The following is a 26,996-nucleotide window of genomic DNA, read 5'->3' as shown; positions in this document are numbered from 1 at the left end:
CTGAGAAGGATGGACCAAGGACCTGATTCTTCCAGCTCTGACCAGCAGTAGCTCTTCATGGTCTCTGGCAGATGCTTTTCCCATCACCCGATCCTCAAGTGCCACCCTCCTGGGGATGAAAGTTTGGCCTCCTGTTCACAAGTCCTATCTGCCTCCTCATGGAATGATAGAATTGTGTAGTTGGGTGAGATCTCCAAGGTTCATCTAGTCCTTTGCAGTGCAGGAATGTCAACTAAAGCATCCATGACAGATGGCCAGCCAACCTCTGATTACAAACCTCTAAGGAAGGAGAGCCCAACATCTACCAAGGGAGTCTTTTCAACTGTCCTATCCCTTTACAGACTGAGAAGGTATTAAATTCTCTCTCTCCAAGTCCCTCCTGAGTTGGCTTGTGTGGTTTTTTTTTTCTGCTTGCAAAGCTCCTTATCAGCCAGTGACACCTGCAGGGATTTCCTGCCCAGGTTGTCCATCCCAGCCCTGATTTGCACAGGAAGGCGGGAATAAAAAGGCTGCCCTTCCCCATCCAGAGGGACCTCTTGTCTCCAGACAGCATCACAGTGGGACCACGGAGGGAGAGAAAGAGGGAGCAAGCATAGAAGCAGCCCCGGCTGGGGAGGGCCATGGAGCTGCAAAGGCTGGCAGAGGTGGTTCTGGCCATGGTGGCAACTGCGTTCAATGGGAGTTGCTTAGGGAGACAGAGAGTGGCCCACCTTGCCTGGCCGCCGCAGAGGGGCACAGACAGCTGACAAGGACACATGGCAGGTATCGTATGACTGTTGAGGTTCTAAGGCTTGGGGTTGTTTGGGGAGCCAGGTCACAGAGGATGGCTGTCGTTCAGTGGCAGGTGCGAGGTTCAATCCATTTATTCAGAATTATGAGGACCGTGGTCTTTTATTTTTAGGAGAGGGGTTGTTGCTCAGTGGCAGAGCATTTGCCTCTCACACAGAAGGACCCAGGTTCAATACCCAATGACACCGTCAGGTAGGGCTGGGAACATGCGCTGCCTGAATCCCTTGAGAGTCACTGCTGCCAGTCAGTGCTGGCAGTCCTGAGCTACATGGGCCAGTGGTCTGGCTCTGTTATAAGGTAGCTTCCTGTGGCTTTATATAATGCAGTCCTTTCTTCAGTGCCATGAGGACTAGAATCTTGCTTTGTTTTTTGGAAAAGGGTCATAGCTCTGTGGAAGAGCAGAAGGTGCCAGGTTTGAGGGGCTCCCACCCCCACTGGCAGCAACTCCAGTTAGGACTGGGAGTCATTCCCTACCGGTAATCCTAGAGAGCTCCTGCTGCTGCTCAGTGTAGACAGAACTGAGCAGAACATAGTGTTTGAAGGCACTTCCTATGCTGCTGTTTAATTCTGCCCTTTATTACAGAACAATGAGGACTGGAACCTTATTTGGTTTCGGGGAGAAGGTCTGTAGTACTGTGGCAGAGCATCTGCTTGGCATGCAGAGGGTCCTGGGTTCAATTTCTGATGGCATTTCCAGGACTGGCTAGGAGAGACCTCTTCTCCAAAATCTTTCCAGTCAATGCGGGCAATAATGAACCAGATGGACTGAATGTAAAGTGGCTTCCCGTGTTCCTGTTTAATTCAGCCATTTGGCCATTACCATGAAGACTAGACGCTTACTTTATGTTTATAGGAAGACCCATAACTCAGCAGCTGAGTACCTGTTTTCCATACCAAAGGTGCCAACTTCAATCCGCAGTGGTGCTCCAGGTAGGGCTGGGAATAACTAAAGTACCTTGCCTGGAAACCTTATACTGCCAATGCTGAGCTAGAGATGCCAATGATCTGACTTGATAGGAAAATAACTTTGAGAGCAGCGGAAGAAAAATGATAATATTTGAAATGGAAGAATGTGTCTTAGGTTAAATGTTTATCAGAATGCATTACGTGGATGGGATGGGATGAAGAACAGCATGTAAGGAAAGGTGGGAAGTAAAAGTTTAAAGAGGAAATGTATAACAAACTTAAAAGCTGGAATTGGTATGGAAATATTTCAAAGTTTAATAAAAATTATGCGTAAAAAAGGAAAAATAACTTTTTTTCTTTTTTTAAAAAAAGAGGACTGTAGTATAGAGGTCTTGGGTTCAATCCTGAGCTTCTTCACATAATGACTGGGAAAAAGACTCCAACCTAAAATCCTGGAGAGCTTCTGCCAGTCAGTGTAGACAGTACTAAGCTAGTGCAGGTGATATATTACAGTGCTGTCTACCACAGAGCTATGGCCTAGGCATAAAGCAAGATTCTAGTCCTCATAGTTCTGAACAAACTGGAAATCAGGAAGCTACTTTAGAAAGGGTCAGACCATGGGTTCCTTTAGCTTAGTGCTGTCTGCACAGACTGGCCGTGGCTCTCCAGGATTTTGGACAGGAGTCCAGCTTCATCTGGACATGCCAGGCATGGAACCGGGGTTCTTCTGCATGGCAAGCAGAAACTCTTGCATGACTCTTTCCAGTCATCTTTTTGCTGTTTCCAGAGCGTGAAGATTAGCTGTGATTCCTACACTGCAGGGGGTTAGACTAGATGATTTTTCAGCTCTAAAATTTGATGTTACTATGAGATACAGTAGGGGAGTGGGCAGGGGGGCTGGCCGTCTCATTTGCATCTGGTCAAAGCAGCAGAGAGTAGGATGGTGGGTGGGAATGGGTGTGACAACCTCAGACTACCCATGCCAAGCCCCTCACAACTGTTCCTTCTGCCTCTCTCTTTTGGACCTGAGTGAGGGAAGTGGCAGAGCAAATCCGCCTTCCCTGTAAGCGAGATGAAAAGGCTCTGCCAATGTTCTTGGCTGACTTTCTAAAATGCTACGGCAGATTTTGAAATCCTGACATATTCCTAAATTTTTTAATCTTTGACATCCGTGGTACAAAAAGGATGTAACGGTAGCTGAAATACTTTCCTGCATATCAGGGAAGGGGTCTTCTGCACCCCTATATATTATTGGACTCCAGCTCCCATCAGGCCCAAGAGACAGCATAGCCAACCCTCATGGGAGATGTGAGTTCGGGTCCAGGGTCCCCAACCTTTAATGCCTTTAATGTGCTCTGCAGAAACCAGCAAGGGACTCTTTTCACAGCTGGAATGAAGCACTGCCACCTATCAATGTGGCAGTGGGGTGGTGGTTCAGCTGCTGTAAAAAAACCCCAAACCAAACACAGGAGCAGGAGTCAGTCAGAAAGTTGGCAATCTGAGCAAATTGCATGCATTAGCCGCCTCATTAATGGACGCCTGATTAAGGCATCCCCCAAAACCACCTCTTAGACTATGCACAACTGTGCTTTTTCCTCTTGCTCCAGCAGTAAGAAGTCAAAGTGCCCTTTGGAGAGAATCCACTTCGGTTTAATGACAGATGACGGATCAAGATGCTTCAGGTGAGTCATTTTAAATGCTGCAATACAGTCCCTAACCTTTTGCCAAGTAAATAAAACAAGGCTAAAATGATATTGTGGAGCTGGAAAAGGCTCAGAAAAGGGCAACCGAAATATCAAGGGGATATAATGACTGCCCTTAGAGGAAAGGCTGCTTCATTTGAGACTTTGGGGTTTATGGAAAATGCAAGGAAGAGGCATGGCACTTTATAAAATGATGCATGGCATGGAGAAAGCATGGAGGGTGACACCCAGGGACATCAAACGAAGCTGAAGGTTGGAAGATACAGGACAGATAAAAAGGGATAATTTCTTCACACAGCGCAGAGCAAAATTGTGGAGCTCAATCCCTTAGGAGGCAGGTATGCCCATCAGCTTGGATGGCTTTAAAAGAGGATTGGGCAAATTCATGGAGGAGGAGAGGGCTATTGATGGCCACTAGCCATAAAGACTATGTTCTGCCTCCACAGTTGGGAGGCAGCAATGCTTCTGAATACCAGTTGCTGGAAACCACAGGAGGGGAAAGGGCTCTTGTCTTAGAATTCTGCTTGCTTGTTTCCTACAGTCAAGCTTTAGACTAATGTGAGAACAGGATGATTGACTAAATGTGCCATTGGCCTCTTCTTCTGTTCCAAGCGAGGCTGCCGTATGTAGACTCTAATTTGTGAGGCATAAGCTAACTGTCTGTCTAGCCCGATAACATTTTCTGTGACCAACAGCAGCTCTCCAAGGTTTCATGACAACTAGGGTCTCTCATGATCTGCTGCAAACTGCATATCTGTTGACAGATACTGAATTTTCTGTGCTGCATACACACACTTGATATTTAAAGCACATTTTACTTTTCATACAGCTACAGTTCCTAGCACTCTCAACAAACTAGTTTTCAGGATTCTTTTCGGAAAGAGGAAAGAATGTGCTTAGGACCTAACTTATTTCGGTGACAATTGTTTTAAACTATTTTAATTGTTGCAACTGGCTCTGGGGCCTTAAGGTGAAGGGTGGTTTATTATTACTATTAGTAGTAGTAATAGTAGTAGTAATTTTTGGTGTGTAGACGCTTTTCATTGTGATCGCCACAAGGATCCATGGACAAGTGCTTTCAAAAATAGCTACCGGTATATATTGTCGTGATGATGCCCTGATTTAATAACAAAATTATTATTTAATTGTATTGCTTGCCAAATGTTTAAAAATGTTGAAATGGTGGGATGCAAACTCCTGGTTGTATCTAGAGTAGACCCACTGAAATGAATGGGCATTGCTAACAGGCCCATTTATTTCATGGGGTCAAGTTTGAGTAGGGCTTTGTTTGTAAACAAGGGGAAATAAGATGTACTGCAAAATTGCACCCCATTCCCAGATGTCCAACTGAAGGCCCAAAACTGATACAGTGGTACCTCGAGTTACATACGCTTGAGGTTACAGACTCTGCTAACCCAGAAATAGTACCTCGGGTTAAGAACTTTGCTTCAGGATGAGAACAGAAATTGTGCAGCGGCGGCAGCAGGAGGCCCCATTAGCTAAAGTGGTGCTCCAGGTTAAAAATGGTTTCAGGTTAAGAATGGACCTCTGGAACGAATTAAGTACGTACTTAACCCGAGGTACCACTGTAATGGATACCTTTTAAATTTTTGTTTTGTTTACAGTGGTACCTTGGTTCTCAAACTTAATCCGTTCCGGACATCTGTTCCAAAACCAAAGCATTCCAAAACCAAAGTAATGCAAAATGGATTTTTGTTAATTAAGTTCTTTACCCAAGGTACCACTGTACCTTGTCCACACGTTGTAGGCTCTCAGCCCTAATGTGCTAGCTTTCCCTTGGGGAGTAAGTCCCATTGTAACAAGGAAGAGCTTATCTGGGGGGGGGGGGAGTGGACAGGATTTGGCTGTCGATAGCAACTCAGGACCAGTTTCACTAGCTTTCTCACCTGCTGTTACCCAGACCTAAGTTTCTGGTTCTCTTGATTCCTGAAGAAGTAACCTCCCTGTTCATTTTTTGGTTCAAAAACACAAACACGTGTTCAGGCGGTTTATGGAGAAGGAGGAGGCACTGTCCTCTTGGGACAGTTTTCTGAAGGCAAGTTTCTTATCTTTAATGGGGGGAGAGAACAGCGCAGAAAGAATTCCTTCCTTTCTTCTTGCAATCTGCAACCTCTTTGCCAAAAAAGTGGACGGTTCCCCCCTACGCCCCGTCCAAGGATGGTGCAGAGCTCAAATCTTTTCTTGATAATCCTTTCCTTGAGATCAGTGGACTGGCTGAGAGACAGAAGCGAGCAAAGAAGGCGAGGTAGACATGGTGTGTGTGTGTGTGTGTGTTAAAAGGCAATTCTGGATATTACTTTTTAAAAAAACGGGAAGAAAAGGAGGAGAAGGAAGCGGGGTGGCAGGGAGATTTGGTTTCTTCAGGGGGTGGGAAGGAAGCGGCCGGTTTGCAAAAGCGCCTCTGCAGGAAAAGTGAGTAGCATTTATTTATTTTTTGGAAAGCGGAAAAGCGCCTGCAAGGACCGTTGCTGGGGGCTTTTAATGTTGCTCCCCCGCCCCGTTTTTCTCTCTTGTTTGCACGCTTTGGTTGAGGCAAATCGAGACTTAAATCAGCTGCTGGATTTGGGAGGAGAAAGAGGGACCTGTGTGGAGTTTTGTGTGAGAGAGAGGGAGATTCCAAAATCCGGTTTCTTTTTTCCTTTTTTGCTAATGCAAGATTTTTTAGTAAAGAGGGAGGGAGTTTGGGGCGGTGGGTGCCTGTTGTTTGTCTGAGCCTCGTTCGCTCGTGCAATGCAACTTTTGCAAAACATTTTGCAGCGGGCGGCGAAGGGTCCCTCTCGGTGGCGCGGGAAGTAGAATTTGCAGAGGTGGAGAAGAGGGCAGATAAGGCAGCAGAATTTAGGAGAATCTCCTGCACAGATTTGTTGCAGGAGTTGTTGCTTAAACAATAGGACTGAACCGGGGCGGGCGGGTTGTGAATGGGCTCCAATCCCGCCCCCGGAGAGAATCTCCTTCGCTTCTGTCGCTTGAACAATAGTTATTTCTCTACCCACCCCGTTGCACAGAAGACTCCTTTTACACAAAGTGTAAAGCTCTTTAAATTTATATATTGTATATGTATGATAATGAGAGGACCTCCCCACCTAGTGGTGGTAAAAAAAAGTTTAACTTGCCGTTAACACAGAAAAACTTCATTTTTTAACAAATGCATAAAGAAAAGTATTTACGCGTGTTTTTTAAAAAAATAATGCACAGGATATTTTAGATAGCTGATGCAACCTGTTTTGACCAATAATGTTTTTCAAACCCAAACTTTATCTATTTAATAATACGTATATGTATATGTATTGCAAAGGAACGGCAACCTCAAAGTGGTTTATGACAAGATTAAACAACGAGATTATCAGTTTTAAAAAAGTTTTTAAAAGCTATTTAAAACTTTAAACCAAACATGCTTTTTAAAAATGCTGCTTTGACCTCACAACTGTCCTGTGAGGGAGGCCTGATGTTGAGAGCTAGTAAGATCAAATTGGTTGTGGAGGAGGAGGGATGTGATCCCTTGAACCGTTGAGGGAGTTGGGCATGCTTAGTCTGGAAAAGAGGATACTGAGTGGAGATATGATAGCCATCTTCAAATCTCTAAAGGGCTGTCACATGGAAGATGGAGTGAGCTTGTTTTCCCCGGCTCTGAGGGGTAGGACTTGAACCAACAGTTTCAAGTTACAAGAAACGAGGAAGAACTTTCTAAAGGCAAGAGCTGTTCTAAGAGATGTTCCACAGCGGAATGGTCTCCCTTCGGAGGTTGTGGACTTCATTGGAGGTTTTTAAGCAGAGTTTAGGGACGCGGGTGGCGCTGTGGGTTAAACCACAGAGCATAGGACTTGCCGATCAGAAGGTTGGCGGTTCAAATCCCCGTGCCTGGGTGAGCTCCTGTTGCTCAGTCCCTGCTCCTGCCAACGTAGCAGTTTGAAAGCACGTCAAAGTGCAAGTAGATAAATAGGTACTGCTCCGGCGGGAAGGTAAACGGCGTTTCCGTGTGCTGCTCTGGTTTGCCAGAAGCGGCTTAGTCATGACCCAGAAGCTGTCTGTGGACAAACGCCGGCTCCCTCAACCAGTAAAGCGAGATGAGCGCTGCAACCCCATAGTCGGTCACGACTGGACCTAATGGTCAGGGGTCCCTTTACCTTTACCTTTAAGCAGAGGTTGGATGGCCATCTGTCATGGATGACTTAGTTAAGATTCCTGTATTGCAGGGTGTTGGACTATATGACCCTTGGGGTCCCTTCCAACTCCGCAATTCTATGCTTTTGTGATTTCACTTTGCTGGCTCTGACTGTGGCGGCAGACCATAGTAATTGTGGTTTGTAGCCGTTGATAGCCTCTTACTGCTCCATGAAATTGTCTAATGATCAGCTTCACTAATTTAACTGAGAGATTCCCGCTGCTCCTAGGTGTCAGTCCTATTCAAATGAGCTGAACGAATTTGGAAGCACTTTGCATGCATGTAGGAGACCGAAGATAATTCTCCAGCACAAAGTTGAGCAGCTGGAAAGAACGGGTGTGTTTGTTTGTTTGTGTGTGTGTGTGTGTTTGAGAATCGCACTTTCAATCTCAGCCTTTGAAGGAGAAGGGCATATCACAGGTAAAAAGATGCACCTGTCTGTGGGTTTTCCGGAACTTGGTCAAAAACAGTGTTTACTCAATGGGCAGTAAAATAATGGAAAACCCATTTGAAACAGCAGGTCCCAAGGGGAACTGTCCTATCAGCGACAAACTTCAACACTTGGAAGGAAAAAGTTTAGCAGCACAGGAGCAGAGCTGGTGGTTCAAATGTCCTTCCTTACCATGGGTGATGCTGGCTGCTGGGAGCCTTATCTGGAGATGAGGTAGGACTGGAACACAGGATATAAGCTCTGCAGTGGAGCTCTCAAGCGTCTCCCTGTTGATTGCAACCTATATGAGGAACGGGTTGGTTTTAAGTGAAACCTAGGATTGCAGTTAAGCCACAGTGTGCCCTATTTACTATAGAGTCATAGAACTCTAGGGTTGTAAGGGACCCCCAAGGGCCATCTAGTCGAACCCCTTGTAGTTCAAGAACCACAGCTGCTGTGCTGCATTGACATTGCTTACAAATTTTCAGAAACCAGCACTGTCCCTTCATAACGTGGAGATATTTGTGAATGTTTCCCATTATCTGGCATCATTCTCATTTAGTTGGTGGCGCTGATGGAGAGGAATGTTGTGGGAATGCATCTAGATTTGAGTCGGTCTGACTGCTGGAATTTATCTTCCTGCAAGCATAATTTCATGACCGCACAGTTGATGGTGTTCTGGGATTTATTTATTGTTTTGGAGTGGAGGAACGGGACCTGGAATGCACATAAGGGAGTTGTATGAGAGTTAACACAGTTTCGGCATGAATTGGAAGAGATTTTTACATCTCAAATGAGCCTCTGCTAATTCCTGGCTCTTAACTGCCAACTATGCATTTTGAATGTTTAGTAATGTCCAGACCCCAAGGGGGGCTGGCTCGGATATTTGACGTTTCCCAACATGCTGTGTGCTACTTAGTCATAGAATTGTAGAGATGGAAGGGACCCTGAGGCTCATCTAGTCCAACCTCCTCCAAATGCAATAATCTCAGCTAAAGCATCTGTGACAGATGGCTGTCCAACCTCTGCTTTAAAACCTTCAAAGAAGGAGAGTCCACCACCTTCCGAGGGAGACTGTTCCACTGTTGAACAGCTCTTACTTTTAGAAAGTTTTAGCTGGAATGTTTAGTATGTTTAGTCAGAATCTCCTTTCTTGTAGTTTGAATCAGTTGCTTCGGGTTTTCTCTCTCTGGTGCAGGATCACATTTACACCATTCATTTAAAGCACATGGCTTCCCCCAAAAAACCCTGGGCACTCTGTGAGTTTTCACCTCACAGTGCCGCAATTCCCAGCACCCTTAACAAACCACAGTTTCCAGGATTCATGGGTATGTTTTAAATGTGTGTCAAATGCATTTTACATGTTTTAATCAAGTGTGGACTTTAAGTAATTCCTCATGGGCATATTTTGATCAGAAATTCTCACCAAATGCATTGGGTGGAGCAGGGTGCTATAGGGACACCCCGTTATTTGAAGAACCTCGAATTTTCCCCTGCTTTTTATGGTGATGGCAACCGGTCTGGCAGCTGATCCCGGGTCCAGCTTTGCTAACCAGATGTCCAGTTAGCCAGATGTCCAGAAATCAGGGTTTGAACTTCTGGACCAGAGGCACGACTACAGCAGCAGCAGTGGTTAGGGCAAAGCCAGGAGATCAATGACAGTAGCAAATGTGAAATGCCAAAAAGTGTTTTCAGCCATCTGGTTTCTAAAAAGCATCCAGCATATCTATCTTTTGGTTAAAGTTTATTTCCATGATCAAATCTCTTCATCTGCCTGGTGTGGGGTGGGTTAGTGCTTCTTCCTTTACAAAGCTGGATAATTCTGACGGCTGGGGGTGAAACTTTCCCGCATTTCATATAATTCATCTATCATCTATCTATCTATCTATCTATCTATCTATCTATCTATCTATCTATCTATCTATCACCACTCCATTAAGGAATATTTTGTCTCCTATGGTTCTCCCCAAGTTAATAATAATGCTTTATATGTAGGAGTGTAAATTACTCTGCAGAACAGTTTCCTGCAGATTTTCTCAGGTGCTGATCAAAAATCCCCCATTCTCTACATTAAGAGGAGTCTGGCTGCTGGATTGGACCCAGAGCCTGCCTCATCCTGCGTCTGGTTGTCGGGCAGATGCCCCTTGGAAAACCCACAGTGAGCAGGATGCAAGCATGACAGTGCTCATGATTGAACCATCAGCTCTGTTCCTGGGTTGCTAAACTTTCCCCTAAAAGTGTTGAGGCCCTGATGGGACAGTTCCCCTTGGGATATAAGAAGAAGGTGCCTTGTCAGATAATTAAGAACATAAGCAGAGCCTGCTGGTTCCAATCTAGTACAGTGGTACCTCGGGTTACAGATGCTTGAGGTTACAGACTCCGCTAACCCAGAAATAGTACCTCGGGTTAAGAACTTTGCTTCAGGATGAGAGCAAAAATCGCGCAACAGTGGCGCGGCAGCAGCGGGAGGCCCCATAAGCTAAAGTGGTACCTCAGGTTAAGAACAGTTTCAGGTTAAGAATGGACCTCGGGAACGAATTAAGTTCTTAAACCGAGGTACTGAGGTACCACTGTACTCTGTTCTACACAGTGGCTCCCGAGGTGTTCAAAAGGGAAACCAGCAAGTGGGGTTTGAGCACAAGAGCCCTCTCCCCTCTCTTCCAGCAACTAGGATTCAGAAGCATTGCTGCCTCTGTTAAGGCAGAGCCTGGCCATTGTGATAATAGCCTTCAATATGAATTTGTCCTCTATGAATTAGTCAAATCCCCTTTTAAAAGCCATCCACGTCAGTGGCTATCGTTGTCTCCTGTGGGAGGGAGTTCCATAGTTTAACTATCTGTCCTGAACCTTCCAACATTCAACTTCACTGGATGTCCACAAGTTCTAGTGCTATGGGAAAGGGAGAAAAAGGGTCGTCGTCCCCGTCCACCTTTTACTTGCCAGGAGTTTGTTATTCATTTTATTTTTCTTTATTATTATGTCATATTTATTATAAATGCTGGGATTCCCGCATGGCAGGCGGTTGTACTAGATGACTCGTGGGGTCCCTTCCAACTTTACAGTTCTGTGATTCTATGTCACCTCTGGTGATTTAAATTTGACTTTTCATTGTTTTCATTGTTTCAATTATTTGACTTTTCATTGTTTTTGACGGAGCCCCTGAAAACCCACAGACAGGTGCATCTTTTTTTACCTCTTACCCGCCCTTTCCCTTTCATCTACAACTTCATTGTCTACAACTTTATTAACATCTATCTACAACTCCATTAGCATCTCTCGGTATTGTGAATAACACCGAACTTACATTTTGTTCTTCATGAACTTATCTAAAAGACTTGAGTTAAGCATTTGAAAAATCTATTGAAACCAGACATTATAAGTTCATTTTAGGCTGGGTAGTTCGCAAGTCTCTGTGGCTTCGTTTAATGTTTTGTATTTTTCTCAGAAGATTGATAAAGTATATATAATTACTGTATTGCTCTGTGTATATTAATCGCCAACGTGTTGCATGAGTTGTACTTCTTTCCTTTTCAGAGGCTGGGATTGCAAGTGTGACATATTCTCATTCTCTCTCTCTCTCTCTCTCTCTCTCTCTCTCTCTCTCTCTCTCTCTCTTCACACACACACACACACACACACACACACACAAACACACACAACCCCTGTTCATTTCAGCTGTAGTCTCCTGCATGCGTGCAAAGTGCTGTCAAATTCCTTCATCTCGCTCTCTCTTTTTGTTTCCAGGTGTGCGCACTGAAAAGCCCCTTGCTGTGAAACACCCTCCACCCACACCTGTATTTGCTACACTGGAGGGGTGGGGGAGAAAAGGCCCAGCAGAGGATAGGAAATGAGGAGGATCAGCTGCCTTCTGGCATTGGTCCTTTTCATCCTTGCTGTGATCAATGCTGAGTGTTCCTCTAGACCAGGGTAAGTGCCCTTTCTCTTCGGAGCACCATTTCCAAGGCTGCTTTGCTTGGAGCGTCATGGCCAAGTGGGGATTTGAACTCTGATCTCCCAGATCCTAATCTAACACTCTAACCACTGCACCACACTGCCTAGTAGGTTGCAAGAAAGCTGGGATATTGTGTTGCTTTCTACTTGATTTCACTGGCCCTCCTTTTTCCTTTTCTTTCTAAGGAAGGCTCCACAAGTAATTTAAAAATATGTACATGTGTGTGTAAATGCGTGCGTAGGAGGCCAGATATCAGATTCTGACATATGCAACTATTTAACTGGATTTATATACTGCATAATCATCAAAACATTTAAGTGGGTTACGTAAAATACAAAAAAAACCCACACTAAAACTACCAGTGAAATCAGACGTTGAAAACAAGTTTGCATATTAAAATACATGTCAGCTTTTGCATGTCTGGGGAGGTTTGCTTAAGGGAGGAAGTTTTTCACAGCTAGGCCAAAAACAGGCTCCTGCCTTGAATCAAATTTCTTCCTCTCTGGAGGATGGATCCTTGCAAGTGCAAAACGGACAGGATGTGGCACGTGTTGCGGGGCTCGTATTGTGCTGCTGTAAACCTGATGTGGGGGTTTGTATTTGGTTTCTCCATTGCAGGCCCAGAGTGTGCTCCATGGGGCTGAAGAGCCAGGTGGTGTCCTACGTCGTGTCCCATGCCCAACCTATGTACCAGCCTTACCTCACCTTGTGCCAGGGATACAGGCTCTGCAGTATGTACAGGTATGGAATCATACTCGGCCTTTTTAGTGTAGAGCAGGGTTTCCCAAACTTGGGTCTCCAGATGTTGTTGGTTTTTTTTTTTTACTACAACTCCCATCATCCCTAGCTAGCAGGCACAGTGGTCAAGGATGATGGGAACTGTAGTCCACAATCAACAGGAGAGCCAAGTTTGGGAAACCCTGATTATTATTATTTTTTAAAGGCAAATAAGAGCTGGAAGTTTTATCAAATTAAGCACAGCATGGGAAAAATTGGATAGAAGAAGAAAAATGTTTTACTGCCTTTCTAAGTAACACTGGAAATGGCAGAGATCCAATGAAGTTGAATGCTGGAAGATTCAGAGCAGATTAAAGGAAGGACTTAATTCAGTCGGCACATAGCTAAACTGTGGGACTCTGTCCCTGCCTCTGCAGTTGGCAGCTGCAGTGCTTTTGAATACCATTTGCGTGCAACTGCTGGAGGGGGAGAGGGCTTGGGGGCAAATCATGCTTGGGGGCTTCTCAATGAGGCATCTGGTTGGCCACTGTGAGGACAAGATGCTGGGCTGGATGGGCCTCTTCTGGCCATCCAGATGTTCGTCTTACTTTCTTTTGAACGCTTTTGTTTCCTTTTTCTCACGGAAATGGTAAAAATAGCCATTTCTCTTTTAAAAAGCCTTGCAACTCTGAATAATAAATCTTAATGTTTTGGTGTTATTTGCAGAACCATCTACAAAACTGCCCAGCGCCTAGCCTATCGGAAGCAGTCCTATCCAACATATGCCTGCTGTCCTGGGTGGAGACGGGCAAATGGTGCCCCTGGGCATGGATGCAGTATAGGTCAGCCTCTCATTCATTCATTCTTCACTTGGTTTCCCAGTCATAGAACCATATACTCATAAAATTGTAGAGTTGGAAAGGCACCCAAAGTTCAATCCCCTGCAATGCAGGAATCTCAACGAGGTCAAATGTGACAGGCGTATGCTTGAAAACATCCAACAAAGAAGAGTCCACCGCCTTCTGAGAGAGTCTGTTTCACTGTGAAACAGTTCTTACTGAAAGATCTTCCAAATGTTTGGTTGGAATCTCCTTGCTTGTAACTTGAAGCCATTGGTTCGGGTCCTACCCTCCAGAGCAGGAGGAAACAAGCCTGCTCCATCTTCCATGGGACACCCTTTTAGTTATTTGAAGATGGCTATCGTATCTCCTCTTCGTCTCTTACCCAGACTAAACATACCCATCTCCCTCAACTATGTATGCTGCTTTGCATATAAAGAATGCATGCCCATTTGCTAGGGCTGCAAGTGAGCAGGGGGAACACCACTATTTGCCAGTGTCTGTTTATTTGTTACACTCAAACCCCACCTTTTTACTCCCAAGGAGCTCAAGGTGGCCTGCATGGTTCTCTCCCTCCTTGTTTAATCCCCACAACAATCCTGTGAGGTAGGTCAGGCTGAGAGGCAGTGACTGCCTCCTTGTGTTACACCCACTGAGCTTCAGGGCCAAGTTGTTGTGGTGGTGGTGGGCGTTGAACCCTGGTCTGTCTCGGGTCCAGTGTTCATAGAATCATAGAATTGTAGGGTTCAAAGGGACCCCAAGGGTCATCTAGTCCAACCCCCTGCAAGGCAGGAATCACATCTACAGCTTCCCTGACAGACAGGCACCCAGCCTCTGATTAAAAACCTCCAGTGAAGGAGAGTCCACAACCTCCCAAGGGAGTCTGTTCCACAGACCACTGTGGCCTTTTACCTATTACTAATTGATTTTTGAGAAGCAAAACACACAGTTTGAAAGCAGAAACATTTTCCTGGGCCAAGTTTAAGGATCTTCCTACCCACACACCCCTGTTTTAACCGTGGCCTTCTCTTCCAGCAATCTGCCGCCCCCCTTGCCAGAATGGTGGGAAGTGTCTGTCCCCTAACAAGTGTTCTTGCCCTTCAGGATGGAGTGGAAAGAGTTGCCAGAAAGGTAAAGGCCACTTCCTGCCCCCCAAAAATTGGTCCTTGAGGACCTTTCTAACCATTTCTTCTCCCTTTCTATCTGTCTATCCAAATACATAAGGGCTGCCTTCCATGGGCGCTCAGAATGAATTTGCGCGTGCAGGTCTCTGGTGGTCACAATCTCAACGTCCCTTGCAAAAAAAGAAAACAAAAGCAGTTTTTTAAAAAAAAAAACCATTGAATTTGTTTATTTATTGAATAAGGCTGGCCCTTCATCCCCAGTTAGAAGCATATAAAAACAGTTTACAACTAAAACCATTCTATGATTGCAATGAGAAACATACTTGTATCTGATCTGATGGTGGTGAAAACAGCTACATGCAAGGGAAGCTGGCTGAGATCATAGTACCAGATAATTGTAGGGTTGGATGGGACCCCTAGGGTCATTTAGTACAACCCCCGCAATCAAACGCTATATAGTTTGAGGCTTTGTGACTTTGCTCTTGTGGCTGGACTAAGACCCATCCTTTAGGACACAATTCCTTTCGTGGTTTCAGATGTGGATGAATGTGCTGGAGGGAGACACGGGTGCAGCCACACCTGTCACAACGTGGTTGGGAGTTACCGCTGCACCTGCCAGCAAGGTTACGAACTTGGTGTGGATGGAAGGACCTGTGAGGCTCTGGGGGTGCCTACTGATGCTGTGAGCCCAGGTAAGGCCAAGGTAGACCAGGCAAACTCTTCGGGTGGCCTGATAGATTTGCCTTGCATTTCAGCCATCATTATTCTAAATGGTGCATATGTTAAACTGTGGAACTCACTTCTGCAGGAGACAGCCACCAACTCGGATGGCTTTAAATGAGGATTAAACTAATTTCACGGATGAGAGGACTGTCAGTCGCTACTAGCCAGGTTGGCTAATCTCTGTCCCCATGGTCAGAGGCAGTAGTGCTTTTGAATCCCAGTTGCTGAAAGTCACAGGAGGGGAAAGTTGCTATTGTGCTCAGGTCCTGTTTGCGGTCTTCTTCCCATGGGGACCTCTGGGTGACCATTGTGGGTTTGCCCACACTTCCACTTGTCCTGTGCCTAGAAAGCATGGGTCTGAGTGGGGGTTTTTTGTTTGCCCTGCTGCTTTCCCCCCAGGGAAAACTTCTGTTTACCACTGAATCGGAACAAAATCAAACTGCAGAAAAAACTGATTGCCATTGGTTCTGATTCAGCAGTAAACAGTGAATTTCCTCAGGGGAAAGCGGTGGGACAAGGGGAAGTGTAGAAAAGCCCCAGGAGAGCAAGATTCTGGACTGGAATCTTCCTCTTCCTCCGCTTCCTCTTGTGGCAGTGAATTCCCTAGCTTAACTCTGTGCTGCATGATGAAGTCCTTCTTTTGAATCTTCCAACATTCAAGCTTCACTGGATATCACCCAGGCCTTTGGAGGACATTGATCCATTCACACCAGTGTTTGTGCTCTGATCCTGCTTGTGGGCTTCCCATTGGGGCGTCTGGTTGGCCCCTGTGAGAGCAGGATGCTGGACTAGATGGGCCATTGGCCTCATCCAGCAGGCTCATCTCAGGTTCTGCCCTTTGTTATCAGAGGCATTCAAATTGCACTACCTTTTTTTTTTTTTTTGCTGCTGCTGCACCACATTGTTAACTAGCAGAAAACCAGCTTTCTTCTATCATCCATAAGTTGTGCTTTGGGGCAGCCCACGTGCTCTTTGTCACCTTTGCCTACCTGTTTTGCATTATATCCGTGCATGGCCTTGGCCTTGCCAGGAGCAGTCGACTCCGAGTGTGAGCATGCCGTGACTCCTCTTAAGTGCCCAGTCTGAGCTCCAGTGGGCTGAAGGAGCTGCTTCCCCCATGGTTTGTTTGCCTCCATTGCCCTCTAGCCTCCTGGAAGAAGAGAAGCACCCCGAGCCAAGGCTGACTGCCGCCCATTATTACTTTTGGTACGCGCTGTGCCACTTCAAACTCGTACCGTGAGTAATAATGCGCGGAAGCCCGGCACCTGCGCCAGAAGGACGTGAGAGGACCCACACATCGTCTTCAGATTCTCAGGTGTGCTGCAGAGGACATCCCCCAGTGCCGTGGGAATGACCCCATGCTGCCACCCGTGGCCTCCTTCCGCCTGGGCGGGACTGGTCAATGGAAACCCTTCCTGTGCAGATGATGGAATTACAGGTGGGCAGCACACTCATGCTCAGGTCTTGCTGTGGGTACCTGGTTAGCCACTGTGAGAACAGGTGGCTAGACTAGATGAGCCCCCTTTGGCCAGATCCATGAGGACTCTGCATAGATCTACTGTTACTGCAGAACTTCCATGCCCAGGTGCATTCCAGCTATGAATACCAGACTGATTGATTGAATCTTCAGTTTCTTTAGTTCAAGGAACCACGGTCTTACTTGTATTTTTTTCTCCCTCTTTGCCGTGAAACCTGTGCAGCTAGGACCACCAACCTGATTGTGGAAGATGAAGTTCGGCAGTTGAAGACCAGGATGGCCGCTCTGGAGGAAGTGAGTCTTCTCTGCTAGTTCTTGGTGGGTGGGAAGAGGGTCCCTCTGCAAGGGTAGGGAGCAGGCTCCTGGCCCTTAGCAAGTAATTTACTATTGTCATGGTAGAACATCATGCCCAGGGGCAGTCTACCTGCAAGTACCAGTTGCTGGAAACCACAGGCGGGGAGAATTGCTATTGCATTTGGGGACTTTTTCCCATCAGGGCTGCTGGTGAGGCCACTGTGAGGACAGAATGCTGGGCTAGATGGACCCCCTTTGGCCTGATCTGGCTCGTCTAATGTTCTTACATTTAACAGATGCTGGGGTGGGTGAGAGAAGGGTTCCTGGTGTGGGAGTTTTGAGTGGCTTGTTGGCTGGTCTTGGTTATGAACCTCTCCATGAGTGGCTTTCCTGCTGTAGTTTTGCCTTAGTTAACCATGGCAGCAATGGTTCTTTTTTTTTTTTTTAATCAAAAGCGGCAGCTGGGGTCACACCTGGTCTTTGTGGGTAGATACCTGTTGCTCACCTACTCACTAAAGGTTTACCTGTTTCTCTTCCACCACCACCACTCTCTCCCCTCCCCCCCCCGGCCTGCCAAACTTCTTTGGGTAGAAATTTCAGCTCACGCTAGCGCCATTCCTCAAAGTGGAGGTACCAGGGTTGGAGGGGATTCCTGCCGACCCCATCACCCTCCTGGTGCACTCTCTGCAGAAGCTGGACAGAATCGACTCTCTCAGTGAGCAGATCTCTTTCCTGGAGGAGCGGCTGGAGATTTGTAAGTGGCAATAAAGTGTGTGCTGGGAGGGGGGGGGACTGCACATGCCTCCCTTTCATTAACCCTGCTTATTCCCCTTTCAACAAATGCTGGGAAATGGGAAACACACAGGAGCATAGTGGCAAATTCAGAAGGGCAACGTCTTTTCTTGATAATTACACCCCTTCTAAAGTGATACAACCTGGGAGAGCCAGTGGTTAAGAGTGTCGGACTAGGGATCAAGGAGAGACCATGGTTTGAATCCCCCCCCCCAACTTGGTGCTGAAGCTCACTGGGTGTGAGCTTGGGAGCCATTCACTGCCTCTGAAACAAACCTACCTCACAGGGTTGTTGTGGAGCTGGTAGACTAGGGTTCAAATCCCCACTCATGTTTTTATTATTTTGTCTTTTAATATATCTGCTTTTATATTGTTTTACTTCTATTAAGAGTTTAATTCCTATTTAACAATAATCTTCTATACGTTTGTACTTTTTTGTATTTTTATGTGTATTGACTTAATTGTGTGATGATTTAACTGCTTTGAATCATGGAAGTAGGCTGGGTATTATTATTATTAATAATAATACAATAAAAGCTGGCAGGGACGGGGGACAACATCTTGTTGGATTTCAAACAGATGGGAATATCATTTTGATGGCTTTGATCACTTCTCTCTCTGCCTTGCAGGTTCTTGCAAAAATGAACGTTAAGGAAGACAACAGAAGATTCAAATGGAGCAGGACTCCTAACCTCTTCTGTGTCACCAAAATATGCATCTGTACAGCAGCGAATAACTTTGTGGACTAAAGAAGCAAAGTGAAGCCATCAGGCGATAAAGAAACACAGGATGTCAGCTAGAAAGGAACTCTTATTGGCGTCCTGAAAATTAAGCAAGCTGCAGCTTCTGGTAATAGAGAAGCTTGCAACCCTCATCCCCAAATGTGGTACATAAGAAGCTGCCTTATACTGAGTCAGACCCTTGGTCCATCTGGCTCAGTATTGTCTCTACTGGCAGCAGCGGCTATCCAGGGTTTCAGTTCTTCCCTTGAAAATTAAGCAAGATTCTAGACCTCATTGTTTTGTATAAAGGACTCAAGTAGCAACAAAAGAAGCTGCTTTATACCAAGTTAGACCATTGGCCTTTTTAGCTCAGTAAACTACCTGGTTTGTTTGTTTTTTGGTTGGTGGAAGGAGAAGAGAGGATGAAGGCTGTGTTATCTTAAAGCAGCTTTGCCCAAACCTGATACCTTTGGGACTACAACTCCCATCATTCCTAGCCCTTGAGCCATGCCAGCTGGGGTGGGTGGGTGACTGATGGGAGTTAAGCATCCGGCAACATAATCAGGCCAGTGGCCCATCTAGTTCAGCATCCTCACAAGAGTCCAGTGGCATCCTGGCTATGATTCCTGCATTGGATTAGATGATCCTTGGGAACCCTTCCAACTTTTCAACTGTATGATACTTATGTTCTGGAGAGCTGCAGGTTCCACCCAACTCTGAGCCATGCCTCCTGTTTTCTTCTGCCACCATAAGTGTGTACAAAACCTTCCTATTTTGAAAATAATTGTCTAGAGAGAACTTAATGGTACAATTTACTCACTCTTCTGCAAAAGTGCAAAGGCTCGACACCAGTAATGACCTGATGCAATATTATTATTATTTTTCCTTTTGGAAATAAGTTGTTTTTTCTCCAATAAAAGACACAAATACACAAAGAGAGTTAAATGCTATTCTTTGGGAAGAGGTTGCAATAATGGGCTTCAAGAGAGGAGGGTGGCATAGCGCCCATGGGCAGAAATAGGGTCACTGGGTGTGACCTCTCTTCAGATGACAAGTAATCATATTGGGGGAATTTACTGCCAGAAATGGTGGTGGCTGTTGCCAAATTCTGGGCTCCAAGTAGATGATTTTAAGAAATCCATAGAGCCTCCCATTGAATTTAGTGGCTGTATACACACCCACTCATATTTAATAATGAGTGCCTACATTGGGAACTCCCTGTCTTGATACCCCATGGGTGCCCTCTGAAACATTGTTTAGACAAGGCTATACAGGTGCCAGTTTTAGTCTCTTTTTAATCTATTGTTATTTCAACTTTTCAAAAGACTTAAATTATTGTTGCTAATTTTTCATCTTGACAATTTTATTATTTTAGTGAACCGCTTTGAGGATTGTTTTTGTTTTCTTACACAATCAAGTGGTATATAAATTGTATGAAATAAATAAACACAGGCCTCAAAAGTAGAGGATTTTAGAACTTCACAGAGCCTCCCCATTCAGTGGCAATATATCTGCAAATTTTGGGGGTGGGGGAAGGTGGAATAAGGCTCTGTTGGATAGTTGTTGTGATAACCCTGGTATGAAATTTCAAAGTCATACCGTTTTAAGGCCAATCATTTCATCTCAAACTATTAAATACATTGCAGGGTGGGTGACAACCAGCCTAATTGTGCAAACACCAAGGGAGCATTTGAGACCTCTTCCCGCTGCCCCAAACAGCAAAGCTCTTTTTGCAAAATGAATCACACCACATCAGAGACACTTCTCTTTAAATAAATTGTGCTTTATAAAAATCAGACCACACATTTCCCCCCATCAAACATCAACAGCATGCAGCCACTGATTGCTAGAGGCATTTCTTTCTCTCAGTGTCCCCCATGTAGAGGATCTGTGCACGAAGGCAGCCCCACTCCTGCAGCCAGGGTCAAACACAGTGTCCCAGATTGCACAGTCCAAGGAGGTCCCCATTAACACCCCCCAAAATGATCACTGGAAAAAATATCTTTAGCCTAGAAGTGGAACAGTTTGGCCTGGAACAGGCAGCTAGTCCCTAATCCTGTCTTCCTAACACAAGTGGCAAGAAGGTGGCAGCCCCCCATCCCTGGCCAATTCCTGTACATAAGCACATGGGTCTGACCCACACTTTCATTTGTGTTGCCACTTTCTCCCTGGAAAACCCACTCCTTATCCAGCAAACAGCAATTTGGTTTTCTTTGATATTTTGAATCATGGTATAGTTGTACCTTGGCTGATGAATGGAATCTGTTCTGGAAGTCTGTTCGACTTCCAAAAATGTTCAAAACCCAATATGAGGCTTACGATTGGCTGCAGGAGCTTCCTGCGCTCAATCGGAAGCCTTGGAAGCCCCGTCGGACGTTCGGGTTCCAAAGAACGTTCGCAAACCGGAACACTCACTTCTGGGTTTGCAGTGTTCAGGAGCCAAAACGTTTGAGCCATAAGACGTTCCGACAACCAAGGCACGACTGTATAAGTAGTTTATATAGAGTGTGGACAAGTTATCAAGAGCTACTGGAAATGACAACACCTTAATGGTTATTTCCTATAGAAGCTAGTATAGAGTGGGTTTTCCTTGGAAAAGCAGTGGGGAAGATAGAAAACCACTCTGACCCATGGCTAGGAAGCCCTCAGAATGGACTATGAAGGCTTGGCCACATCAGCTACTCATCAACATGGTACCCTCCAGGTGTTCAACAGCAACTCCAATCACCACTGCAGAACATTTGCCATGGGAATCTGGGAAGGGCTCATGGGAGTTGGGGAAACAAACAGCATCTGAAGGGTACCAGTTTGTGGACGGCATCATCTGTGCCAAAGCATCTCAGCTGCCCAAGTTGGGGGGTCTGTGTCTTTAATCTTACCTCGCACTCCTAACTTGAAACAGAAAACCTCTAGGCTTTATCCAACTACAGCCATGGAAAATCAAGTTTGTTCAGTTGGTCTACTCTGCATAGGACTAATGCTGGATACAGCCCTTTATTTCCTCCCACCCAAAAATGCTTTCAAGGGGTGTGACTTACTTGCAGCCTCCCCAACTTGGCAGCCTCTGGAATATCAGAGTTGAACTCCCAAGTGCCGTTGGTCCCATGGGCATAGCCAGAGAGGGTGATGGGGGCTGAGAGTCCAGCAACACCTGGAAGGTGCAGGCAGGTAGAAGCAGGCTGCCTTACTCCGATCCCTGTTATCCCTATTCCTCCAGAGTGGGGTTATTAATCAAACTTGGTGGACACTGGCACAGCTGTTTTGAAAGGCAGGCAGGCTGCAGAGAATCTGCTGGGTTTTGCAGTTTCAGCAATTGGGTGCCCTGTGCCACACTGCCCTGCCCATGCCCAGCCATGGAGATGAAGACTCCAGCGCTCACCTGCCGCTAAGCAAGAGAGAGACCATGGCCACATCCTATTTGTGGCTTGGAAACAAAATTATCACTTGGAACTGAGAGCCAAAAAAGCAGGCCAGACAGAAACTTTGCCTGGTGCTGGTCGCTTTTGCCTAACTTGCCTTTGTGCAAGCATGTTTGTAAAACTGGAACAAGTCTTGTAAAACAAACACACCCCAGAAGCAATTTGGCTTTCAAGCCTCCTTCCGTTCTTGGAGTGAGGGGGCAGCTCTGCTCAAGGGCATATGGGCTTCTTTTCCCTGAGTGCATTCCTGCCTTAGATGTGGAACAAGAGGGCAAGTGAAATAAGCCCCACTTGCTCTGAAGAGAGGGTTGAGCATGGATCAGGACCTGCTGATGGCCCTTCAAGTCCATGCTGAGGACACTCTTTACACAAAGAACTTCGGAAAGTGTGTGTGTGTGCCTTCTTTTAAGCAAAAATCCATTATTATGCCCAGGGTTGTATTTGGGTGGGAGGGTGGTACTGTGTCCTGGTTGATGACACCCAAATAGAGAAGGGTACCCCCCTCAGCCTGGATGGGGGTGGGTACCCTCAGGATGGTGTTGGGATGCCATCTCCCATCAGCTCTCAGTCAAGGTGGCCAAGTTTCAGAGATGATGATAATAAGTGTTTGAAGTCTGAAACATGGAGGTTGGCAGACTGCCCCCCTTCATGGTGCAGAAGGACATGCCCCACCAGTCACCATGTTAACAGGAGTAAAAGTCCCCCCCCCCCACTGCCTACCTGTCTACAGATCTTGTGCCCCACACTTAATGCTTTGGGTTTTTCCCCAGCTGAAAGAGAAGCACCCAAGTGCTTGGGGAGATTTTGCAGTTTCTCAAATCCTATGATTTTATTTTATTTTTTCATTTGGAGAAAATACATCTGCTCCAAGAAGACGCACCTATTACAGGCACTCTTGAAGAGCAGCTGGTCTTTTAGGAATCAGAGCGGATCTGCGCACACACAGCCCTTTCAACAAAAACAGTGGCCAAAAATTCCCCAACTTGCCGTCTAAGAACATTAAAACATAGCATGACCTTGAGCAATCCCTGCCCATCTGACGAGCCAGTCTAGTTCACCACACACCTGTCCCCTATGACGACACCCAAACTGATGATTTGTGCCCAGAGATGGTGAACTAAGCAGGCCACGAACTCAGGCCAGAGGGACACACTTGCATGACAAGGCCCCGGCCCCAAACAACACCAACAACTCTAGTTCATGGGCATTTCTTATGTATGAAAGAAGTGCCGAATAACACCTGTTGCCCTCCAGATTTTGCTGGAGTGGAACTCCCATCATTGTTGTCTTTGACCACTGGTCATGCTGGCTGATGGGAAGCCCCAAGAACCTCTGGTGGGCAAGCAGGGTTAGCCACCCGCATAGTGGAGCTTTTCCAGATTGTGCCCTAAAAACAGAATGGAACAAATCCTTTGGAAACATTGCCCTACACAAGATCACAAGATCCTGGCCAGCAGAAGCTGGCTGTAGGATCACACCCCTGAAGCAAAATGCAACTGCGAGATTTTTGCAGGATCCACCTGCAATTGCAACTTACTGGGAGTGTTTCCCTTCCTTTAAACAAAAGGAGGCAGGCAGTGCAGGGAACTTAGCCAAATGTTTAAGAAAATGCTACCCTGCTCTTGAGTGAGTTTGAGCTTCATTCTGGCTACCAAACTCCCCTGACACGTACATCCATTTGACATCTGCAGCTCCCAACAGATGGGGAGATGTCACTTGCTTCCCATCGTAATGATGGGCCTTTGGCCTGACCTCATGGAAGGCTAACATCTGTAGCTGTCCAGATGTTGACGAGACTACAATTCCCAGCATCCATCACTGTGGTTAGAGCAGATGGAAATCCGACAACATCCAGATTCCCCCAACCCTGTTAAAAAGCAAGGACGACTTTCCAAGTTAACACAAAACTCTGGTATTTGAAGCCCAAAGCTCTCCTACCTCCAATACCCCTTTCCCAGAGACATTCCCCTCCACCCACAACATAAAACAGAGAACCAACACAAAAGGACAAGCTAAGGTCGCCCGTCTTTGCAACTCCAATGGAGACCCTTCATCCTTGGAGTTTCACAGAGACCGTCCTCGGTGGGCTTCCCCCTCCAACCCATCCTGGAACTCTGCACCCAAATCCTCTAAAGTACATATGATTAAAATGATAAAAAGCCAGCACCTCCCATTACTACTACTTCTTTCTGTACAGAAACCCATTTCGGGACATTGCTCCCACCCAATGAGAAGTGGGCCCCAGACTGTTGGAATTGCACTGATATTTAGGAAGGGAGACATTGTGTGTCTAAGGAATGTGTGTGTGGAAAACACATACCCCAAGCAGTGAAAGACCTCCACAGTGCTGAGAGACATCATTTCATAATTCCCTGTCCAGTTACACAAACTTGAGGCAAAGTTGTTAACACTGTTCTCAACTTCCAAAGGGAAGGGGGGACGGGACCTAGAGCCCCATAGAGCCCCATGGAGATGAGGTGTGGCTGAAGGAACAATAACCCTAGAACATAGGGAATGGCTGAACAGGTGAGATCCAAGCCCTTTCAAGTAAGCAGAGGAGAGAGAGAGGGGAAAAAATGAACACATTTCTGCCTGGATTTTGGACAGTCAAAGGGGCTTTCCCCCAAAACTCCGAAGGGTCACAGCAACAAGTTGAAGAGTTTAATCTGTGCGTTGGTGGTGGTTGGTCTGGGGAAGGGAAGCCGAAGATGAGAACAGGAATGATAATGATAGATATATGCAGAGGCGTTCCCTTCCCCATCTCCCTTTCCCTAGGACTTTGAGGAAGAGTTTGCGAACTTTCCTCCTCCATCCTAAGCAAAGAAGAATCACCACAAAGTTTCGTTTTTGGCAACAGGTCGTTTCAAAAAGTGTGCATCTTTTGCACGGGGGTCTTCAAAAAGTTGTCACTGTGCAAGGCTGGATGCCTCTCCGTTGACTTCACTGGGCCTCCCCGACAGCCTGAGGAAGGTCGCCCTCATGCTGCTGTAACATCTGTTGGTGAGGTCGTCAACGTCCATGGTAGTCAGACCCTCGGTTGGTATGGGGGGCAAGACCTCGACCTGGATTTTGCCTGGTGAGGGTAAACAAATTATTTATGTATTTATTTTGTCAAATTTATACACCGCTTGACTGTAAAAAAACAAACAAAAAACAAAGAGGTTGTAACAAAGATAAAATAACTAAATTATCGATAAGAAGAAAAACCCCAATAATCTAAGATTTCTGAAAGGTTAAGATAACAATACACTAAAGCCAGCTTAAAAGTGGCATCAACTTTCTAAATATCCGGGCAAGCTTGTCTAATCAAAATGTTTTTAGCAGGTGCCGAAAAGAGTACTGCAAAGGTGTCTGTCTGATGTCAACAGGCAGGGAGTTCCAACGTGCAGGTGCTGCCACACTAAAAAACGCCACCAAGTGCCTGGATAACTGGGAATGTTTAAACATTCTTCCTGGAAATCAGTAGTGAGAGATACAGTTGCACCTTGCCAGGGAGGGCATTACACAAAATGGGGAGCCAACACCAAGAAGTCCCTGTCAATGGGGCAGCCTCCAGTGACAGCAACCCCCCTGAATTAACCCTGAAAGGGCTTTGGAATATTGGCTATTTTGTGCAAGGGTCCAGACCACCAGGCAGATCTCTCCTTTTAAAAATAATGCACAGGGTCTGGGAAGAGGACAGTTTGCAGACCAGCCACTACCATACCTGATGTAAAGAGATTCTTCTCCGAATTGTAAAATGATAAGAAGGAGGAATACACCACAGGAATTACTGGGACCTGGAGACAAGAGAAGGCATGTAGGATGGTTAGCAACTGACCTCAAAGAGATCTGCTGTTGTTGCTACTGCATGCATATTAAAAAAAGGATTTATACCCCACTTTTGGCCCTAGGATCCCTCTGGGTTCACAGATTTTGGAATGGGTATCTTCTGCAAGGTGACACTGATGCAACAGCAGTGCAATTAAAAGCAAGTAAGAGGCGACATGATAGAAGTTTACAAAATGATGCCTGGCGTGGAGAAAGTGGATAGAGAAAAGCTATTCCTCACTCCCTCTGAATGAGAGAACATCCAATAAAACTGAATGAGAAAAGAAAGTCCTTCTTCACAAAGTGCACAAAGAGTTACACTGTGGAAGTGGCAGCAATGTCATCAGCACAGATGCCTTTAAGAGAGGATTAGACAAATGACTGGAGGAGAGGGCTATGGAAGGGCACTAGCAGCCATAAAGGCTATGCTTCATTTCCACAGTTGGGGGCAGCAATGCTTCTGAATAACAGTTGCTGGAAACTGATAGAGGTGTGAGTTGTTGTTGCTTGCCCTGCTTGTGTGTTTCCCATATAGCCATCTGGTTGGCCACTCTGAGAATAGGATGCTGGATTAAATGAGCTATTGGCCTGATCCAACTGCAGGAAGCATGATAGCTGAAAATGGAGCCTCCATGCTCAGAGGCAGTCTACCTCTGTTGCTGAGGAATAATGGCAGAGGAGGACTGCTGCACTCAGGACCTTCTTTTGGGCTTCATATAATGGGCTGGCCTGTGTCTGTCACTATTTCATGGGGGTGATTCCACTGCATGTACTGGAACATTTGGTTCATGCACGTCCTTGGGGATCCCCAAAGGTATGCTCTCTTGGGGAGCTGGCTTCAGGCACCAGGCCTGCAGGCAGACCAACTCCACATTACAAAGATGTCTACAAACATGGCATGAAGGCTGGCAACATTAATCCCACCGTGTGGGAATCCCATGCAGATGACAGCAGTGCCTAGAGACAGACAAGTTGTGCATCCATATCAGTGACCAGCAGGAGAAATGACTGCTGGGATGACCACAGAGAAGAAATGCCATGCTGCACCTGCAGCATAACAACCATGTTGTTGCAACAACATGCTGCAACAAAACATGTCTCTCCTGCATCGGTCTC

General features: G+C 46.0%; 3 protein-coding genes across 11 annotated transcripts in view; 1 reads left to right on the top strand and 2 right to left on the bottom strand.

Annotated features, from left to right (window-relative positions):
• Window positions 1-26,996, bottom strand: part of PPP1R26 (protein phosphatase 1 regulatory subunit 26) — a 117,628-nt gene that overhangs the window by 15,657 nt on the left and 74,975 nt on the right. The gene's annotated exons all lie outside the window — the stretch shown is intronic.
• On the top strand, window positions 522-19,586 carry EGFL7 (EGF like domain multiple 7). Of its 7 annotated transcripts, none has more exons than XM_081897948.1 (10): window positions 522-758; window positions 3,306-3,377; window positions 11,756-11,938; window positions 12,582-12,704; window positions 13,407-13,522; window positions 14,555-14,650; window positions 15,180-15,335; window positions 17,067-17,137; window positions 17,729-17,891; window positions 18,559-19,586. In XM_081897948.1, the coding sequence occupies exons 3-10, from the start codon at window positions 11,859-11,861 to the stop codon at window positions 18,579-18,581; spliced, it is 828 nt and encodes a 275-aa protein (XP_081754074.1). In that variant the 5' UTR covers window positions 522-758; window positions 3,306-3,377; window positions 11,756-11,858; the 3' UTR covers window positions 18,582-19,586. The 7 variants fall into 7 exon arrangements, with proteins under 7 accessions (XP_081754074.1, XP_081754071.1, XP_081754075.1 ...); XM_081897945.1 differs by having other exon boundaries at window positions 3,303-3,377; XM_081897949.1 differs by having other exon boundaries at window positions 522-762; window positions 3,310-3,377.
• AGPAT2 (1-acylglycerol-3-phosphate O-acyltransferase 2) overlaps window positions 20,414-26,996 on the bottom strand; it is a 29,046-nt gene continuing 22,463 nt past the window's right edge. Inside the window, exons 5-6 of the mRNA XM_081897944.1 lie at window positions 25,777-25,849; window positions 20,414-25,143 (exon numbers count right to left, since the gene is read on the bottom strand). Coding sequence (XP_081754070.1) covers window positions 24,977-25,143; window positions 25,777-25,849 — 240 coding nt within the window. The 3' untranslated portion in view covers window positions 20,414-24,976. The remainder of the gene's footprint in view (window positions 25,144-25,776; window positions 25,850-26,996) is intronic.

Source organism: Podarcis melisellensis, assembly GCF_964234715.1.
Source record: "Podarcis melisellensis genome assembly, chromosome: Z".
NCBI lineage: Eukaryota > Metazoa > Chordata > Lepidosauria > Squamata > Lacertidae > Podarcis > Podarcis melisellensis.
Note: the sequence above shows the minus strand (reverse complement) of the source record. Positions and strands in the feature narration are given on the sequence as shown.

What these genes read in the sequence shown, in the direction of transcription:
- EGFL7 (XM_081897948.1), top strand. Translation starts at nt 11,859, where the DNA reads ATGAGGAGGATCAGCTGCCTTCTGGCATTGGTCCTTTTCATCCTTGCT. An exon ending in TGGGCATGGATGCAGTATAG is followed by an intron (nt 13,523 to 14,554) that starts GTCAGCCTCTCA and finishes CTTCTCTTCCAG; the next exon opens with CAATCTGCCGCCCCCCTTGC. An exon ending in TACTGATGCTGTGAGCCCAG is followed by an intron (nt 15,336 to 17,066) that starts GTAAGGCCAAGG and finishes AAACCTGTGCAG; the next exon opens with CTAGGACCACCAACCTGATT.